Below are 20883 nucleotides of genomic sequence, written 5' to 3' on the forward strand. Positions count from 1 at the left end.
TGGGATACACACACACAGATTTCAGGAACAGATGAATGCCTGGAATCCATTATGCTCAAACATGTTAACCTCGAGGACTGAATTCTGGGGCTGTCATTTTGGTGGAATTGTTGCAGAAATGGGGTTCAGCTCCTTCCCCCTCTTCTCTTTCCAAACTATGGAGGCAACTGTTCATCCCTCAGTCTTCAACTCTTCGAAAGATGAATATCATTGGCTGTCTTACCAATTTTCTCTTTACTAGAAAGTCCTCATTTTCAAAAGAAAAAACAAAACAAACAAAAAACTAAAAGATTTGCTTAATTTATATCCAAGGTATATCTTCCAAAATGAAGTTGTGACAAGACCAACAAGCCTATGGCTAACAGGCAAAGGGGACCCAAAAGGGCACACAGATCATGATGGCATTGCTGGGGTACGGGAGGGACAGACAAAGTGAGAGATCCTGGGGGAAGTTGGCCCAGAAGAAACCTCCCTGGTAACAAGGTGCCTAGAGTTACCGTGATACTGTGAAACTGGTTAGCTAAAGTTAGATATAATAAATCTGTCACCATTTCATAAGAATACATTATCGTTTGCCCCTACAATATCCACTGAACAACGGATCACAGGCACACAGGGGATTTAATACAGAAGATTCTCCTCAACTGCTGGTATTTCTAGGCCAAATAGGAAGTGGCCAATTTTCCTTTGATAGATTTTAGGGAATTTTGAAATAAGCCATATCAAATATCAATACAGTGACTTAGTTATGTGAGTGTGAGTGTAATTCAGCCTAGGAAGAGCTTCAGCTCCTTTCTCTGCAGTGCACTTTCTTCTTCTCAATGCTTTCTGAGCAAAAAAGGCTCCAGGTCTCTTTTAGTTCATTCTCCTTCTCTCACTCCCCTATGGTTTGCAGAAACTAACCTTTGCCTCTGTATATGCATAACACAGGCACCATGTCTGAGGATAATGGAGCACATTTTTCAAAGGGCTCCCACATAAATGCAGGCAGTATGGGTATTTGTAATAGAGTAATGAGGTTATTTTCCCTGAACTCAGTTTCTTATTGATTAATACATTTCCTAGAGGCCTCATGAATTTATAAGTGTGACGGCTGAAAAAAATAAAAGGTATGCATGCTATGTAAATATCTGGCCAGGGAGGAATTCTAAACCTTCATCAATTTAATGTGAAAATGTAATCTGTGCATCATTCAGGCAAAACCACAGCTATGCAAACTGCTAAATCTGACGCAATGCAGAGAATGATGATCTGGGCAGTAGAAAAACAACTCCCCTCATCTCCTGAATACATCTGAGTTTTTCAATGGTTTGTTTAGCTGAAGACAATGAGCTACCAGCTACCTCCCCTGACTATGGTTCTATCTAATTACAGCTCAGCAATATCCACAACAGGTGCAAACAGCCTGACTTCTAACTTAATTCAGCAATTTCTTTACTAATGGACAAAAATTCCATTCAAGCTGGAGCAGTCACTGTGACCACGTCTTTAGTGGCAAACTTAAAAGTTAATTTGCTTTTTGGCAGAAATCATTTTACAAGACCTGAAATAACCTCATCTTTCAAGTTTAGTCTTTAAATTCCTTTTAAAAGTTACCCCCCACACACATACACCTCTGAACATATACACACCACACGTAGAAACACACAGGAAGCTACCTATAAACTTTGCAACGAAAAGCTCTGTGTAATGGAAGGGCTGAGCCCAGGTCTCCAATATTAAAAATTCTAGGATTTCTTCCTTTTCCTCTGGAGGCCCATGAAACATCCTGAAGTAGTAAGGACCTCTAAGCTGCCCAATGTTTTTTTCTCCTCTAAGTCCTCTGATTTCCAGGTCAATTTAGCAGTCTCCACTCTCTTCCCTAGCCTCTGGTGTCTGGGTGCTTCCTTACCTGTTCTATTCTCCACAAGAGTTCCTTCTTTTGCTGCTCCCACTCCTGCCGATCTCTGTCCAGGCGGTCAAGAAGTTCTACCTTCTCCCGGTTCCAGTTCTTCTCATTGTGATGGATCTGCCACCGTAGGTCCATGACCAGGCCATGACTGTCAGCCAGGAGTTTCTGGTGTGTCTCCCTCTCCTTCTTGAATGCCCCTTTGTTGTCAGTGGGGGAGCCTGGTTCTCCCAAGTTTTTCTCGGTCTTCTCTTCCAGCTGTCAAGGAGAAAAAAACTTAGGAACTTCATCTCTGCCAAGTCTTGCATTAGCAGGTGAAGAAAAATCTCAGCATATTAATGTATTATCCCTGGAAACATGTTTAAACCAAGATTTGACCAATCGCATAAATGAAAAATTTTCATTTTTAAAGTCCCAATTATGAATATTTGACACAGAATGTTAAGCTTTCCATACTCTGCTTCTCAGCTCCACTTCCATACTCTGAGTTACCACCATCTCTTGCCTGTCCCTCTGTAGAGCTCCTTGAGGACAGGTACCTGTCTGTGCCTATCGCCTGAGCCCCCATGTGAAACCAAGGGATGGGGCAGTGATGGAACCTGGGCATCTACAACAAATATTGGTCGAACACCGAGGAGGTAACATAACAAAAACAAACAAGCAAAAAACAAAAACAAACACCCATCTAGACATATACTCAAACTGCTGAAAGCCAAAGAGGAATCCTTGGAGACAGAAAAAAACATACCACATACAGAGGCACATAGACAGGAATGACAGAAGACCTCTCCTTGGGAACTATGCAACTCAGAAGACAATAGAGTGACATTGTTAAAGGGCTGATGGGGAAAACAGCAACCTTGATAGAATTCTACGTGTCTTTTAAAAAATAAAGAAAAAAAATCCTTTTTCAACAAATAAAAATTGGGGAAAAAATTGCCAACCAGACCTGCGCTTCAAGAAATGATAGAGGTACTTTTCAGGCAGAAGGAATATGATACCAACAGACACTGATCTACACACAAAAAAATGAAGAACACTGGAAACGGCATAAATAAATGCAAATATAAAACTCATTTTTCCTAGTTTTAATTGCTTCAAAAATCATTGAGTGTCTGAAGCAAAAACAGTTGCAATGTATTGTGTGTTTACAGAACATGTATATGTAAACTATGACAACAATAGAGGACAAGAGGAAGGAATTGGGAGTAGGCTGTTGTTGGAGAGCATAAATTTTTGTTAAAGATTAGTGAAATTACAGATGTATTTTTTTCACTATTCCACTTCAGCAGATCAGTGAATTCTACCCACAGACCCATTTAATCCGTTCACTTCTAATGGTTTCTAATCCATTCCACACCTTGAAGCCAGAATAACCTTTTTAAAAACAAATCAAAATGCTTTAGTTTCATTATAAAATTAGGATTGTCATTTCAATTCTTTGAACATTCTTCTTTCTGTCTCTCATACCTGACTAGGTGCAGCTCCTCAGATGTGGCATGCTCCTTTCTTCACAATGTTCCTTTTCAGTCTGATACATCTTTTCTCTCCTTTTCTATGTACCCACTCCTATTCATCCTCTGAGATTCATTCTAACGCAGACTTTCACAAACCACCCTTTCCTGAATCCTCAAGCCGAGGAGTATGCCCTGCATACCCCTATTCTCCGACAGCAGTGTCCAGGCCTGGTGGGGCACTGGTCACGCTATTACAAATTATAACCCTTGTCTGGGTCTCACACTGCATTGGGAACCCACTCAAGAAATTTATTTGTTGCTGGGTCCCTGGCATTTAGAATAAGGACTGATTTAGGAATCAGTTGAAGGAATCACAGACTTGGGAACTGACACAAAATGGCCTCCACCGAAAGAAAATACTTAACTTTTAGTAGAATTTACCTGTTTCGCTTTTAAATAGAAGAGGATAAAAATGGGACTATTATAAATGCACTAGCATTGGCCCACATTCATTGTTTCATGGGTTGCAAATGTTTAATGAACTTCTTAAATTATTTGGACAGATGAATCTTCACCGATTACCACCTGGATTCTAGGCTTGAAGTCCTAGCTTTATTTCACGGTATTAAATGACTCTCCCTGAAGCTTTTTTTTTTCTTTTTTCTTTTTTTGTGGACTTCCACAGCGGCTCGGCAGGCCCACCACGCCCACGCAGAAGGAAACATGTGGGTGGCAAACATGTGGGTGGATACCAGGTGCCTCTAAAACAAAGATGAAATGTTTTAAAACTGGCTTGCATCAAAGATTATGCTTCATTTCTTCAGCTACACTTACATCTTTGAAAATATTTAGCTTTTTCTCCCATAAATATATTTTTAAATAGGTTTAAAGGCAGCTCATTAGAGAGTGTCCTTACTCCTTTCTCCTCTGCTGCTGACTGGTCAGGCTGTGTGCCAACATAAATAGAGCACCTAGTAAGAGACTGCTACTAGGCAGTGGGCAGGATTCATAACTGGGTCAGTGGCTCCGTCATCTGACCAGCCTGGCCTGACACTTTGCTTTTCCTATGCCTTGCAGCTTCCTCTGCAGAGAAGACTGTGTCTCTGCTCTTCCCAGGGCTGTAAGCCTGATACGAGTACTCCCTTGAGCCAGGTGGCAATGCAGGTGAACCTGTGGGTACCAAAGCTGTTGTTTTCTTTTGACATGACAGGCCCTTTTCTCTTTTATAAAGGCCAGAAGATGTCTCCTTTCTGGGCAATTTGTGTGTGTGTGAGTGTGTGTGTGTGTGTGTGTGTGTGTGTGTGTGCAGGACTGAGCCAATTCACATAAAATTTTAATTATTTTGTGTTTTGCCTCAAAATAGGGCTTAGAAAATAGATTATCAAAGATGCACAGACATTTCTTCCCTTATCATGACCAAGGGGGCTGGAAGAAACCTGGAGAAGCAATTGGAGCAAGCAGACACTGCAGAAAGTGACAGTGCTTTGAGGATTTCCAGAGAGAAAATGTTTCTGAAAACATAAAAAAGAATGGTTTGTGGCTAAGTCTGATCTTAACAATCATGCCATGGTCTAAAATCTCCCAGGAGGCTCCACTCTGTTGGGAGTGTGGAGGCAGGAACACACTCTCTTCTCCACTTGAGCACTAAAGACTCTGTGATGCGAGACCAGCCACTTCTTCTGGGCCTCCATTTCCTTTGGTGTAGATGACACTGAAATTGATTAGACTTTTAGGGCATGTAGTGGAAGGTCTACAGCTCTTTCCAGTATTTGGAGAAATCTAAAGGAAAGCATGTGTACCTTTTTCAGAGATAACTAAACTACAACTTGCTTTTTCTTAGCTCCTGTCTGAATTATGTCAGTGTACTCTGATCACCATTTCTGCCTATTCTTCAATGGGGCTAAATACAGTCTTGCTCAATGCAGAATGAGAAAATAAATGCTATTTTAAAAATACTGCTGTGAGCTGCTGGGTGCTGCCGTGGGCTGCGGTGTGCTGCCATGGGCTACCATGGGCTGCCATGGGCTATCACGTGCCCTAGCCCCACACCAGATTCCCTAGCCCTGGGCTCCAGTGCTGGGAAGAAAAGTCCCCATAACTTCTGGCTGTGAAAACCAGCAGAGATTGTGACTAAGTGAGTTGGTGAGTGGCTGGAGTCCCAGGCATACCTCTTAAAGAGCCCTTGCATGGACTTACTCATTGACAGACTCACTCTCTCTGAGCTCCTGCACTGGGGCAACAGCTCAAAACAACCAAAAACATATGGGAGGAACAAATTGTCTGGATCAAAGTGAGAGGTGGAGAGTCAGCTTTCTCCCAGATGGAAGTGAGACGTGGTGGCAGAAGGCATTGTTCCTGGGCTGGCCAGTGGCTCAGATGGTTGGAGCACCGTGCTGAGGTCGCCGGTTCAATTCCCACATGGGCCAGTGAGCTGTGCTCTCTACAGCTAAGATTGTGAACAACAGCTCTCCCTGGAGACTGGGCTGCCGTGACCAGCTGGAGATTGGCATGAGCTGCCGTGGGCTACTGAGTGCTGCCATGAGTGGCCAGTGGGCAGTGTGAGTGGCCGGGAGCTGCTGTGAGCGGCCGACCGATGACTGGCAACCGACTGCCTCAACCGGGGGGAGCGCAAGGCTCCTAATACCAGCATGGGCCAGGGAGCGGTGTCCTACACAGCTAGACTGAAAAACAATGGCTTGAACTGGAGTGGGGGGGCGGGAGGCGGAAGAAAAGGGGGAGAGAAAGAAGGCATTGTTCTTTTGTTTAGCCCTCCCCGCTCCCAGGTTGCAGAGCAGGCAGCCAGCATATCTGAGTCTCCATCAACCTGGCTAACATCATTTGTCCATTGTGCTCTGGTGATTCCCTGAGATGCTGCCCACCCAAATCACTTCCAGTGGCTTTTCCATACAAACGGCCTTTCTTGGTTCATGCTGTGGACTTTCCTAAAATCTCTCAAAGTTTACAAACCCCAAACAAGCAGCATCTGGCCTTAGTGTACCCCATACCTCTTGCTAAGCAGCCCCAAGTCCAGCACTAGTGGCAGCAGGCTTCGGTTCACAGCTTAGCCTCTCCCAGGCACGTCCAAGCCCAGCGAACATGGAAGACATCTAAAGATCGCTTTGTGGCTCATTCTAGGTGGCCCCTTGCAGGGCACCCAGACAGCAGGTTAACTTGGCCTGTGGTAGGGCCTTTCCCAGGAGTCTCCAGGGCCAGCATGCCCAGTGGCTGGTTTCGGACCACACCAGAGCACCACCAGGTCACCTCCACAGATGACACACCTAGAGGGAAAACTAGGCAAGCACCAGAGCCCCACTAAAGTGAATCCTGCTCCTGCACAACAGCTCCTCCACTTTAGTCAGAGCCAGTCCTCACAACCAATCAGCCTGAGGGTTAATTCCTCTCACTGATGTGCCAACGACAACCGAGGCTCAACTACAACAAGAAAGGACACACAACCCACACAAGAGTTACACCTGGAGCACCCGGCTCAAGTGACCAGGGAAACTGTGCCACTGGGCCCCACAAGACACCTACTACATAAGGCTACTCTACCCATACTGGGAGGCATAGCAGCTCTACCTAATACACAGAAACAAACACAGGGAGGCAGCCAAAACGGGGAGACAAAGAAAGATTTCCCAAATAAAAGAATACAACAAAGCTCCAGAAAAAGAACTAAACAAAGTGGAGACAAGCAATTTACCAGGTGTAGAGTTCCAAAGAGTGGTTATAAAGATGCTCATTGATCTTAGCAAGAACTTCAACAAAAAGGTAGGAAACATAAAAATGGAGATAGAAAACATAAAAAAGAAACCAGTCAGAAATAAAGAATATAGCAAGTGAAATAACGAATACAATAGAGGGACTCAACAGTAGATTATATGAAGCCGAGGTTCAAATCAGCAATTGAGAAGATAAGGTAGCAGAAAATATCCAGCCAGCAAAAAGGAAAGTGACGATAGTTTAAGGGGCCTCTGGGATACTATCAAGCGTACCAACATTTGCATCATTCATACCAACATCCAGAAGGATGTTGAGAGAGAGCAAAGACTTGAAAACAAAGTTGAAGAAATAATGACAGAAAACGTCCCTAATCCAATGAAGGAAATAGACATACAAGCCTAGGAAGTGCAAAGGGTCCCAAACAAGATGAACCCAGAGAGTCCCACACCAAGACACATCATAATTAAAATGCCAAAGGTTAAAGACAAAGAAAGAATCTTAAAAGCAGCAAGAGAAAAGCAGTTAGTTACCTACAAGGAAGTTCCCATAAGACTGTCAGCTGATTTCTCAACAGAAACTTTGCAGGCCAGAAGGGATTGGCAGGAAATATTCAAAGTGATGAAAAGCAATGACCTACAACCAAGATTACTCTACCCAGCAAAGCTATCATGTAAAATTGAAGGACAGATAAAGAACTTCCCAGACAAGAAAAAGCTAAAGCAGTTCATCATCACCAAATTAGTATTGCAAGAAATGTTCAAGGGACTTCTTTAATAATAAGAAGAAAAAGGTAAAAAATATGAATAATAAAGTGGCAATAACTACATATATATCAACAATTACTTTCAATGTAAATGGATTAAATGCTCCAATCAAAATATGGGATGACTGAACGAATAAGAAAACAAGACCCTTACATATGCTGTTTACAAGAGACTCACTTTAGATCAATAGATACACAGAGACTGAAAATAAAGGGATGGAAAAAGATATTTCATGAAAATGGAAAAAAAAAAAGCTGGGGTAGTAGGACTTATTATACCAGACAAAACACACTTTAAAACAAAGGCTATCTCAAGAGACAAAGAAGGACCCAGTAATCCCACTTCTGGGTATTTATCCGATGAAACCCAAAACACTATTTCAAAGAGACATGTACATCCATATGTTTGTTGCAGCATTATTTACAATAGCCAAGATATGGAGGGAATCTGGGTGTCCATCAATAGACGAATGGATAAGGAAGAGGTGGTACATATATGCATATACAATGGAACATTACTCAGCCGTAAAAAAGAATGAAATCTTACCATTTGCAACACATGGATGGACCTAGAGGGTATTGTGCTGAGTAGAGTAAGTCAGACAGAGAAAGACAAATGCCATATGATTTCACTTATATGTGGAATCTAAAGAACAAAATAAATTAACAAACAAAATAGAAACAAACTCATAGATACAGAGAACATTTTGATGGTAGCCGGATGGGAGGGGGTTAGGGGGATGGGTGAAAATGGGGAACAGATTAAGAAGTACAAATTGGTAGTTACAAAATAGTTATGGGGATGTAGAGGATAGCAAAAGGAGTATAGTCAATAATATTCTAATAACTATGTATGGTGTCAGATGGGTATTAGATTTGTTGGGGTGATCACTTCATAAGTTGTATAAATGTCTAGTCACTATGTTGTACACCTGAAACTAATATAATATTGTATGTCAGCTATAATTGGAAAATTTTTAAAAATATTAAAAGAATAAAAATAAAAATGCTGCTCAATGGGGACCGTGTTTCACACTTAGAAGAGGGCATATGGGGGGAAAGAAGGTGCCTTGGAAAGGTTGGGGACTTTAAAAAGAGATAGCAGGTGTCTGCTCCTGATTTTCTCCTTGGAGCCCTCTTTCTCTTAGATGGGGGTCACTATGGATCTGAATAACTGTGACTCCTCCCCACCTGTCCCAGGGGAGACCGAGCAGGGCAGGTACCTGTTCCAGGCGGCACTTGAGCATGGCCCACTCCATGTCCCAGGCAGCCTTGTCGCTGGCATATTGCTGCTGCAGCCGCAGCCGGGCATGCTCGTCCTCCCGCAGCTCTAAGCGTAAGTCCTCCAGCAAGGTCTTCAGTGCTCTGAACAGCTGCTGGTTTTCTACCACCTGTGGGAATAAAGGAGTCAACTCTGGTACCTCATGTAAGGGTAGTCTTTAGGTCAAAAAGGAAAGGAGCCAGGAAATCAAGATGGGCTGTTTCCAAGGTGCCATTAGCAATGGGCACAGAGCCAGGGTGTCCCCATGCTGGTCATCGGGCCCTGAGGCTGAGACTGCTAAGGGCCTGTTGGAATAGGAGGGAGGCCAGAACACAGGCTGCTGCTATGGAGACCTGGAGCTGAAGGGAGGAAGCTGCAGGAGGCCACAGGGAGCCCCATAGTCCAGGGCTGCTAGGAAGCTCTGTGTGAATTCAGACATCCAAAGCTCTGGCTGGGGATGTAGATATAACAAAATACAAACACTTACCTATGTATGCTGTCATTTTAATGCCAGCTGCTATACCAGAAGGGAACTAATAAAGGGCTAGTGTCTCTTACAAACATAGAGTGGTCATCCTCTGACTTGTAGTTACTAAGAGGTCATATATGTAACAAGCATGGCCATGGGCCGGAGGGGACTTTTGAGGTTTAATAATTAAAGCCAAAGGTAAATGCTTAACCTGTTCATGAAAGCTTCCTCATGGTGCCCTGAGAGAATCATTGCCCTCTCCTCTCCACTTCACTAACAGCACAAATAACCATAGCTCCTTTATCTGGTACCCCTTCCCCCACTGTAAGGGAGAGAGACAAAGCCTGACCCACTCCCACACTTCCAGTGTTTCCCACAATGTTTGGCTCATGTGAAGTGTCCGAACAGTACATGAAAAATGGAGTTTTATTACTAATCTGCTTATATCTAATTTAAAAGATTTTATATGTTCTAAAACATGTCCTGCCCTTTGAAGGCACGATTTCAAAACTATGAATGCTATCTTAGTACGTTTCAGCAAGGGTATTTTATCAGGAAGATTTGTCCAAATGAATTAAACATGCTGAATTAATTCTGTACCTGAATAACAAAAGCCACATAAGCCCGTCTCTTCCAATCAGACAGAAAACACAAAAGTGCATCACGAACTCTCAGATAGTCTCGGGGCAATCTTCTTTGATACATTGATGAGGCAAAAGGGAAAAAAACTCTCTCAGTCCTACTGGATGCAGATTCTCTCTACTGTGGGAGACAGAGCCCTTACTGTCAGGCAGAATCCCCGCTACTTGTTAAACCTCTCATGCCAAGGGCAGCGAGGAGAGTGCCCTTTGGCTGCTTACATTGGGAGCTTCTCCTCCGTTACCTGGAGAGTCAGTTGTGCTTCTAAAACTAGTTAATCCACTAAACATACACATGTACACAAAGAACGGAAGAATTTAAGATACTCTGGATATATGTTTGGATATAAATAAAGTTGAATTAGAAAAGAGAAATTCCTTAACATGAGCAAATTTATTACTGAAAACTCCATAGTTGCCCTCATAACTTATATGAAGAGTTATATTAGATACAGTAGAATTTTGACCAAGTAGAAAGGCCTATTTGTTAGCATTTATTGCTCCTTGATTTTTCTCACCTTTAATACCAATTATCACTTTAACAGCTCTGAGAGGAAAGGCATTAGGAATACAATTCAGTGAACATTTGCAAAACTCAGCAGGTAACCTTTAAAAATCCTACACATTCTTTCCAATCATCTGAATATAAATAAATTACCACTATGCTCAAAGAGATGCTCAAGAAATGTGTGAAATTGTAATAAATACAGAACAGTTTCTTTAAACTCTACACCACCAGTATTTAAAAATTACATAAGTGCAGGTAAGAAGAGGTGTTGCAACAACTTTTTCAGAAATACACCTTAAGTATAGAATTTACTGAAAATTATGTATATTTTATGGTAGATTTATTTGGTATTTTCTTTCATCTTTGGATTTAAATTTCTAAAACTATGACTACTTTTTATGTCAAAGTATTTTTTAGCATGAAATAATGGTAATAATTTTGATCCAGCCATTGTAGTCATCTAATTGTCACTGAAAAATAAACACAGAAAACCACATAACAAATTTTTATATGTATTCAATAGCTCCCTGTGAACCCCAAGTCACCTATGTGGTCAGCCTATGGGGTTCTTAGCCCTACACCAAACAGCTCTGACAACATCAGGACCAGTACTTTGTACTCCTCAAAAGCAGCGGCTCACGTGCCAGACCTTTTGCAAATTAAAAATTTGGGAGCACTTATTCTGCAAGTAAGCACTTTTAGGCATTAGCGGATATCAGATTAAATAAAATTAAGCTTTAATATTTTCACATACATTTAGGTCAGAGTAATCAACATAATGTCCTATTATATCAGTATAATATTAATCACCAAGGAATGAGTTCAAAATTGCTTTGGGGTAAAGGTGGCCCAGGGAGCAAGAAAGTTCAGAGAATCCACACTATTGGTACTCGTTACTATAATCACCGAGGAGCAGCATGTGGCATGGCAAGAAGCCACACTATCTCTCTGCCTTGACGCAAAACCACAAGAACTGATGTCCAAGTAAAAATTTCTGAAGATCCAGAATGAGCCGCGGATGGGTATAATCCTTCTAAACAGCTTATTCACACACAAAAATCCCAGGAATGATAACTAATATTCTTTTCAATAGGCCAAGGGGTGTGCTAAATCATTCACCTACGTGACCCTGCGCTTCACATCAGTCCTGGGTACGTGTTGCCATGTTCCCCACGTTACAGAGGAGGAACACAGTGTGCAGCGACGCCAACATCTTGTTGCTAGGAAGTGGACGCCTGGACTGCAACACAGGCCTGTCCCATCCAAGGCGGACAAACTGAGCCAGGATGTTTGGATTCTGACACGAATCCTTGACCAGGCTTTTTTTTTTTTTTTTTTTTCAAAGGAAATAATAGTAATGAGGCACCACAAAAAAATACCTACCGTAGATGTTATTTCTCTCACTTTTTATTCGGTGGGGGACCTTGTTGGACTATATTTTGGATAAAAAGATGGCCCAAATCAAGTTAAAAATGGAACCAAGACACTCTGGTCCATTTAAAAGTCTTCAGGTGAAAGTCTGCTCAGATATAGAACTCCTGAACCTTCTGTGCCAGGGGCCTAGCTAAGCAACCTTTTAACTTGTGTATCTGTTAAGTATAGGTCCATTTCAATTAAAAAGACCGACTTTTCAATCTCTTCAAGATCAGCGGGTTGGTTTTCTGGCAAAGAAACAGGATAAAATGGATCCACTATTTTTTCTCACCAGTCTAAGGCCATTTCAGCCTTTCCAAGCTCATCTCTCTTGGGTGAGGCTTAAAATAATCTCCAAATTGGGATCAGGAGATTAACTGTGCTATAAAGTGTTAAACTTTATAACACGTTCAAGGTTGGGCATCAGCCAATAGAACTACTATCCAAGTATATGATAAACATTATTAATAGAAAATGAAAAGGAAGTTTATGGTAAAGGTAACATACCAAGCTATTTGTGATACAATGCCAGCAATTGTACAAAATCATTCTTGCCTAAGATTTCTGACATGTGCATCATAATTCTGTGAAAGAGCTAAACTACCACCACCTACTTTGCTTGCATCAGAGCCATTAACTTTGGAAATGGCTTTAATCTAAAGTTGGAACAGATATATTCACCTGCCTCTATAGGCTCACCCACAAAAAGCCAGTTGTAAAATAAAGGTGATGGCCTCCACCTCTTATTCATTTAGGCTATTAGACATAGGCAGAGAGTTCTGGGATGCTCTGGTAGTTGCTCCTGACCCCCCCACATACTGCATAGTTCCTATTTGACACGTATAAAGAAGGGGACCTCATGCAGGAACTCCTCAACCAGCAGGAGTCCCCAGGTAAGACCTTTTCTGTGAGATTAGCCAGAAAAGATACATTTGTATATCCAGCAACATTTTAATAAGTAAGCCATTGGTCATTCTTACCTTCATTGTTATATTCAGATTAATTTTAAGATTCTTTTCTATAACCATTATCCCCCCCACAGATAAAAGACAATGATTCATTGAAAACTGGCCGTGAAACTATAATCTACAATGGAGGTTTACAGAGATGACAGACTCATTTATGTACAAAAATCATTTGTCCTCTGGCTGAAAACATACTAGATGATTTGGGCCATGAGGGCTCTGTGCCTGCGGGCCATCATGATTTTCATTTCCCAAGAATAAACGTGGGTGTGTGAAACAATTGATGGGCATGTATTTAATAAATTGTAAACCGAGAGGTACCAGACAAAGGCTTCAAAGAAACAGGGCAGGTCTGATGCAAATCAAGTGGTCAGATGGGGAAAAAATCACTCATCAGCGAGGTTTCGAGTTTGTTACACACTTTGAAAGGTATGCCGTAAACTGCCAACCACAGCTAACTCTGGGAGGTGGGAACGGGGTGGAGAGAGTCCTTTTCTTAAGTCCCGTTTAGTACTTATAACTTTTTACCTCCAGCACGTGCTATTTCTACAGTAACATAAGTAAACAAACTAAAATACACAGCAAAAATAAAATGTTTCATAATTATAAGCTCTGGTCTGGTTCCGTTTGTATAGAGTTCCCGTGTCTCCTAGGTGAGGATATAAAGTTGCAGAGTCTGAAGAATAAACCATGGTACAACATACAAAATGGAAAAGTAAAAGCTATCTAGGTTCAAGAGAAAAGCTTGATTATTACAAAAAGAAAAAAAAAAAGGCAGATCACAGTTCTGATGTGCAAGCCTTGTCTGGAAGAGGGGTTCTTTCTGGCAGTTTCTGCATCTTGGGCAAAGCAGAAAGGTGGGCACCCAGAAAGCAGACTGCTGGGCAGCCAGGTGAGTCGAAGTCTAAGAGGTCCAGGGAACCAAAGGTACTCTGTCTGCAGGAGAAAGGTGGACTCTTACTTAGGCTGCCCCTGAAGAACCTAAGCATCAGACGAGTACTGGATCAGTGACAAAGGCCCAGGGAAGCAGATTTCACTCGGTCCTAAGGCTGGATCCTGAGTGAGACACTTCAGTGACCAGTCTTAGCTGAAGACTTGAAGACTAATATGAAACATAATTTCATTAGATCTTTCTCTGAATTTTAAATTACGTTATTTATTTTATTCTTAGATGCTTTAATAAAGAGTATTATGTCACATCCCTAAATGAAAAAGTTATCTCCTCTTTTAATAAATTAATCCAGTTCTGGGAAGACAGGGTCATAATTCTGGCACTATTAATCACCTTGTGTTAAAAAACAAAACAAAACTTGATTTCAGAAATTACTAATGAATATAAAATGCATACACAGCTTTAGGGGTGCTGGTCTCAAAAGCTTAAGGTAATGGCAAGCGTCTTAGACTTCAATGAGAACTGTGCAACATGCCCTTGCCTATTTCCAGCCTCTGCTCTTCCACAGGCCGGGCAAACTGAAAGTGCTTACTGTTCTTGAGGACAATCAGGTCACTGCTGCTAGAGCGCCATGTAACTAAAGATCAGTCAACAGGGAACATTGGCAGAACCAAATATTTTCCAACTTAATGATTTTCATGAACTATTTCCAAGGTTGATTCAATATATGAATTTTTTTTTTTTTTATGTCTTTGGACATGATAAATGTTGCCATTTACTGTGTTCAACTGTGAGAATGCTCAATATGACACAAAGCAAAGACCAAGGCCTGGGAAATTTTGTTACTTGTGAATATATCCTGGGGAAAGAAGTTAGGCCACCTTCCTCATTCTGCTCATCTATCACCTTGGGAGGCTCTCAGAGTTTCTGAACAGGATCAGCTCTGTAGGGCAGCTCTGTAAGACCCAGGCTGCCAACTAATACCCAGGCCACTAAAGGGCAGGCAAACCTTCTAAGCGAGAATGCCGACTGCCAGGGAACCAGCTGTCACTTACAGTAGAGCTCATTAACCTTCCGTTTTGGGATAGACGACATTATACACTTAATTACTATGGAGATCTGGGTCCACTAAAGGCAGACTTGATGCTGCCCGACTGGCCCCTATCCTGTGAGCATGTTCACGGGCCGCTACTGCGCACTGCGTGAACTGCAAACTCATGGGTCCACCTCTACTTTAAGAGGAAGAGCTAAAAAATTACGTTGGAAGAGGAGGAAAAGAGAGATGATATTAAAATACGCTGAATTTGAGGTTCCAGCTGAGTGACTTTCTATTAGTTTCCACCCCAAGGGTAAAACTTTCCATGACGATTGTTTAGAAAACCAGATGTGTTACATTTTTTTCCTTTTCCAAAGCATTTGGACACACACGTGGGAAACACCCAACAATTGATCTTAGTGCAGCAGGTTTACGACCAAGTGACAATCAAGGAATATTATGGGTTAATCACAGATACTTTATAGTATTGACTGCCAGTATCTCTTTTAAAAATAATAAAACTGGAAGATTTTAAAGGATTATTTGCAAAGTAGCATTTTATTTTCTGACTCAGTCATTTCTAGAAAACTCATTCCATGAGCTAAAATCTCCCCATGGACACTGGCATTATGATGAACTTCCTAATAACTGTAATCAAAAGCTTCTTTGAAAATATAACCTCTTTCTTGAGTCATATTATTCAAGGATAGATGACGGTGCATAGAAAATAGCTCTTTGGTTGTGAAAATCTGATTTGTACATGGAGTGAAAGCAGTAAGGGGAAAATACACATTTCCCCAGGGCCTGTGCTCAGACATCACCACTTTTCCTCATCTGGATCTGAGCCAAAGTGCTGATGACACCCCTCTCCCACTTGACCCTCAGAGGCTCTGGGCTGAGGGAGGGGCCGCAGCTGTGGAGTCCAGTGCAGAGGGAGTGCCCAAAAATGTTGTGGTTGAGCGGCTGCAGCCTCACCCACCTGCCCAGAGTGACTGCTGCATCTAGGGTCATCCCAGAGCCAGGGGTCCAAGGCTTGGGAGCTCAGTCTCTGCCCTGTGGAACCCTCAGAGAAGCAATATAAGGTCAGAAAAGACCCAGACCAGGAAGTCTGGGAGTGAGAAAGCTTTCACATCAGTTGCCTCCCAGGGTCTCAACACTCCAAACCCACCACGGTTACTTTTTTATATAAAAGTGCAAAAAAATCTGGCTGGTATCAATAGTATATTTTGGTTTATTAAGTAGGGTCTATATGCTTAAAAATTAATAAATGTGACATCTGTCAACACTAATAGTTACTGAATATTACACATTGAAATCCAACTTCTCTTTATACGTTTTAAATATTTAAAAAAAAAGTCATCAAATATTTTTATTTGGGTCATTATGTTTCAAGTGGCCCAAAAGAATCTGAAACACTATACATGTTTGGGGATTTAAAAAAACAACAACTTGTTCTTTCCTCCTTACACATTATGTTACCAAATTAGTGATATTGCCTATGCCCATTTAGCTAAACAGAACAAAAAAAGTTCTGTTTTCAGACCATGATCAGAGCACTGCTTCCATGTTCTTTCCTCCTTGGAAGAATGGTCAACCTTTACAAGGCCTCAGACCTCTCTCCAGAATACCTTTTTTCTTCTCTTTCTGCGGCACATTTGCTGGTCTTGAGGAGATATACTTGATCTGATCTTATTACGGTCCTTATTTATATGTGTAAAACAAATAAACCAATGGGCCGACATTAACATGAAAGTTTTAATGATGTGATTTCTAGCAAAAATACAGCAACAGGCAACCTCTGTAAACCAGAAAAGTTTCTTCTCCCCAGAACTCCAGTCCATGGTAAAAGATGGCACAGACCTAGATTAGAAGTCTCCTCTCCCAAGTGTGGGTAGAACGAACGCTGGGACCTCGGCACCCACCTGCCTGTGGAGCTGTCCTCCATCTGCAGGCTGCAGCCGAGAGCCATGGTCACCGACCTGCACCGGGGAGTGTGGGCGATGCTCCCCCATCGAAGGGCTGCACCCTGGACCGTTGTCATCGTGCTCTGGGCTGTCCCCCTTTGGGTCCCCTTGAACTCCAAGCTCACCAAGCCTGGGGTGGGGCCCTGGGTGCTCGCTCTGAAAACAGCAGAGATAATGATCACAGCTGTACTTGAATCCTTCTGCTATGCAGTTTGATTTTTATGGATTGAGGATAATTATCCACTATGGGTTTCAAGTCTTCACTTTTCAGCCCTTTCTCTAATATGCTCAGTTTGGCCGTTTCGCTCTTTGGACACCTACTCCATTTAAAGATCAACAGTGTAGTAAATACAGTTCACTAAAAAAGATTAGGAAGTTTACTATTTCTAAATTATTATTGCTTACAGTCACAGTTTTATAAATTAGAGAAGGAGGAACCCCAAGGCATTGAGCAACATGAAACTTTACAAATATTCCTAGGTTTTGCTTAATGATGGTTTTCTATGTCATGGATATTTGGAAGCAGACTGAATTAATTTTTGAAGACGTTCTTCACCTTGAGGAAAGAGAATCACCATATCTTCCCATTCATAGGATGGGTAAAATTACATATGCTGTTCACTAGAGTGAAAAGCGGATGAAAGGACTTTGGGGCTGAAAGGAAACCAACATTCACAGTGCCTCGAGGCTGCTGACTCAGTGGCCAGCCACACCGGACACCAGTGGTTCCAGCCCGCCACTCACCAGAGAGCAAGGCCAGGAAGGAGCCTGCTGAGCTAGCGGTCACTCTGACTTAATCAATAAAATTTATCAAAAGCAAACAACCGTTCTGATTCTGCTATGACTCCAGGAATTGAGGCATGTTCTCTTTCTTACAAGAACATATACACATTTCAAAGGTGGTAAAAAAGTGACCCATCTGGAGCTTAAAAGAGACCCTTATAAAATTGCATTGGCAGAACGGGCTCTAGCCTTTAGGAACAAACAACTGAAATGGAAAGAGGAAACAGGTTTTACAAACAAACCAGGAAAGTAGAATGAGACAGTCAAGGATCTCCGGGGGTGATCACTTGAATGAATTCAAAGTCAGCAATAAAAGGGATGGCAGCAAAAGTTTGTTGCAGAATGGAGATACAGACCTGTGTACTCTTAAAAGCAGGTCAAAGGGCAGCACAGAATTCTTGGTCTTTGCACTTCCATTGCCTGGGGTGGACTTGACAAAATCATCTGAACAGAACAGGACTGTGTGTGGGGGGAGGGGCACAGGAGTGTCTGGGGGTTGAGAACAAAACCCATACAAATGAAATGAACTCCCCGGGTAGCGGTACCTCAGTGAAATCCTCCCCTTCCTCCTCCATCTGTTTCCCTTGCCGCCAGTGCTTCAGCAGCCACCTGAGCTTGACGTAGAAAAGGAAAATGTTCTGTTTCAAGGACCGGAGTTCCTGCTGCATCACGTTCCTCTCATCACTCCAGGTTCGCTCATGGAGGGTGTTCTGCAAAGTCAGGCTGTTCATTTCCAGCTCTTTCCACCTCAATGCATAGAGGTGCTCCTCCTCCATCTTGAACAGAAGAGAGAATGTGACAGGCAGCTATCCCAAGGTGCCACCCAAACCAAACCAAGAGTTTTTGCAAACTGCCATTCAAGCTATATCATTTTGCAGATGGGACATGAAACACAGAAACCACCAAAAGTTTAGTAAACCTCTTGAGAGTATTTATAAAACCTCATGAGCTCTCTGATTCAGAAGCAAGTGCTCTTTCAAGGTAAGGTATTATAATCATTTTTCATAGTCAAGTCTCTCACAATGTTTTGAGATATCTCTAAATGCCGTCAGGAGAATTGCTTCTTGGATGGATGGCTACAGCTGACTTAAATGCAGATTCCATTTGCCCTCTGAACCTGAGCTTGCACACAAAGACACATGCGATTACAAAGGGGGAAGAAGCGGAAATCCTTCTCTTTGACTTCCTGGCCCTCTGGTCCCCCCGGCTCCCAACAGAAAGCGGAGAACAGCAAGCTGATGGAGAGGCCAACAGAGCCTGATGGTGAGAGCTGGGGGTCAGCAGGCACTCCTTCTGAACGTGGAACATGCAGTAAGTACTCTACTATATACAGTGGTGAGCAGACAGGAAAGGCAGTCCATAACCTATTTCCGTGCTTATGACTTTACATTCCTTTTAGATATGGGTAACTCTTAGGGAAATGAAAGCATTACTGAAAAAGAAATATTTCTCATCTCTATGTTGAATTCCTTCTTTTTCAACACAGGTGTAGGCCCTCTTCCAAGCAATAAACAATCATGTGTCAATAATGACTAAGCAAAATGTGTGAATAAAATTGTAGTTTACAGACAAGGGCACAAAAATACTATCTACAGTAGCTGAAGTGGGATGAAAGCTTTCTGTTCCACAGTCCAAAAAAAGGATTAGATTGCCAGCCTTATCATTATCAGCTGTCCTCTCCTAATTTAACACTCCCTCTTGTGCCAAACACCAAGGCAGTGTGTCTTGTTTCCCTAAAGTACTAAATGAATGCTCAGAAACCATGGGAACATGACTAAGGCTGCCGGAGGTGGACGCTGCAACACGGCCGCTGTGCTAATGGCCAGTGAAGAGTAAGAGCCAGCTCTGGGAAGCTCTCCGGGTCTGTGCATTGATTTGCCTGGTCACTGTCCTCATACCAGATTTTGTTTGCACTTCAAGGTGAAATAACATAAATAGTGGTGATTTAATTCACCATCTCAGCAGCCCTCAGAGTCCCACCATTGGTTCTCTCCCCTGTGGACACAGGAGTGAGACAGAGTAAGGGAAGGGGGCCGCCTAGCCTACCAGAAATCCAGTGTTTGCAATTTACTTGCAGTGCCATCTTAGGCCATGGACTCTGGCAAGGCGTCTGCTTCCTCAGCTGCAAAATGAAGCTAACATGAGATGCTGTGCAGAGCGCCCAGCTCACAGTAGGAACTCCAGGTAGATACTCCAGAGGTGCTAGAGAATTAGTTGGTGGAATCGCAGCACTGGGGGAGGGAGATGTTCTCTTAGTCCTTTCATCGGCGCCTCCTGGAAGTGCTCTTCCCTGACTCACACCCTCTGATCTCTCCCCCTCCACTGCCTTTGCTGCTTCTTGTTCCAGGACTCCAAGCACTTCCCAAGGCTCAGAGCTGATCCTCTGCCCTGGGGTGTGTTAGGGGACACCTTCCCTTCCCCTATGAATAAGTCTGGATGACATCTCGTCACCTCTGATCAAGGTCTGGGAGCCCCTTCAACACACTCCTTTATCCTGAATCCAAGTACTAGAAACACCTGGGACCCTGCCATTTTGCGATCAGCATCTCCAGGGATAAACTCACTTCCAAACATGATTTTTGGTTCAGTGCAAAAAAAAAAATTTACTTAGGAGTTTACCTTTTAAGTGATAGGAAATTATTTTCCTTTTGTAATAATATGTGAAACTTGACCTAAAAATTAAATGTTTAAAAGGGGAGGGCATCTAGTGGTAAAGGTTGGCAGAGCACACTGAGATCTTGGCATCCAGCTTTGCTCTCCCCAAGCTACAAGGTGCAGAAGGCGCTTCCTTCTCCAGGTTTGACCTATTTAGATGAGCGTGACCATGGACAACATGGGGGCTTATGTGTTAAGTTCTTGGATACCTTATTTTACAGAGGATATGCGTTTTAAAGCATCGTGATGCCCCATTCAAGACCAACTGGTTTTCAGTTTTGTGTTTTAAAGATACAAGTATCTTTCGAGAACAACTATAAGAGGGAGAAAAGCAGCAAGGGCAATTCTGAGCCTGGATATCTGTTTACAACCTAATTAGACTCGGGGTGGCAGGGACTGTCCAGTCCACAGGGAGGCTGCGGCGATGTGTGCCTGTGTCTTCAAATCCCTTCTACTAGGCACTCTGGG

At 42.5% G+C, this 20883-nt stretch overlaps 1 protein-coding gene across 10 annotated transcripts in view; it reads right to left on the bottom strand.

Annotated features, from left to right (window-relative positions):
* Nucleotides 1–20883, bottom strand: part of MTCL1 (microtubule crosslinking factor 1) — a 124047-nt gene that overhangs the window by 16249 nt on the left and 86915 nt on the right. For 9 of the 10 annotated variants that reach the window (XM_033087243.1, XM_033087240.1, XM_033087237.1 and 6 more), the window contains 4 exons: nt 18306–18536; nt 16936–17133; nt 9055–9222; nt 1892–2146 (listed from right to left, as the gene is read on the bottom strand). In XM_033087243.1, the coding sequence (XP_032943134.1) occupies nt 1892–2146; nt 9055–9222; nt 16936–17133; nt 18306–18536 (852 nt within the window). The remainder of the gene's footprint in view (nt 1–1891; nt 2147–9054; nt 9223–16935; nt 17134–18305; nt 18537–20883) is intronic. The other variant, XM_033087238.1, reaches the window with a different exon arrangement.

Source organism: Rhinolophus ferrumequinum, chromosome 19, assembly GCF_004115265.2.
Source record: "Rhinolophus ferrumequinum isolate MPI-CBG mRhiFer1 chromosome 19, mRhiFer1_v1.p, whole genome shotgun sequence".
Classification (NCBI taxonomy): domain Eukaryota; kingdom Metazoa; phylum Chordata; class Mammalia; order Chiroptera; family Rhinolophidae; genus Rhinolophus; species Rhinolophus ferrumequinum.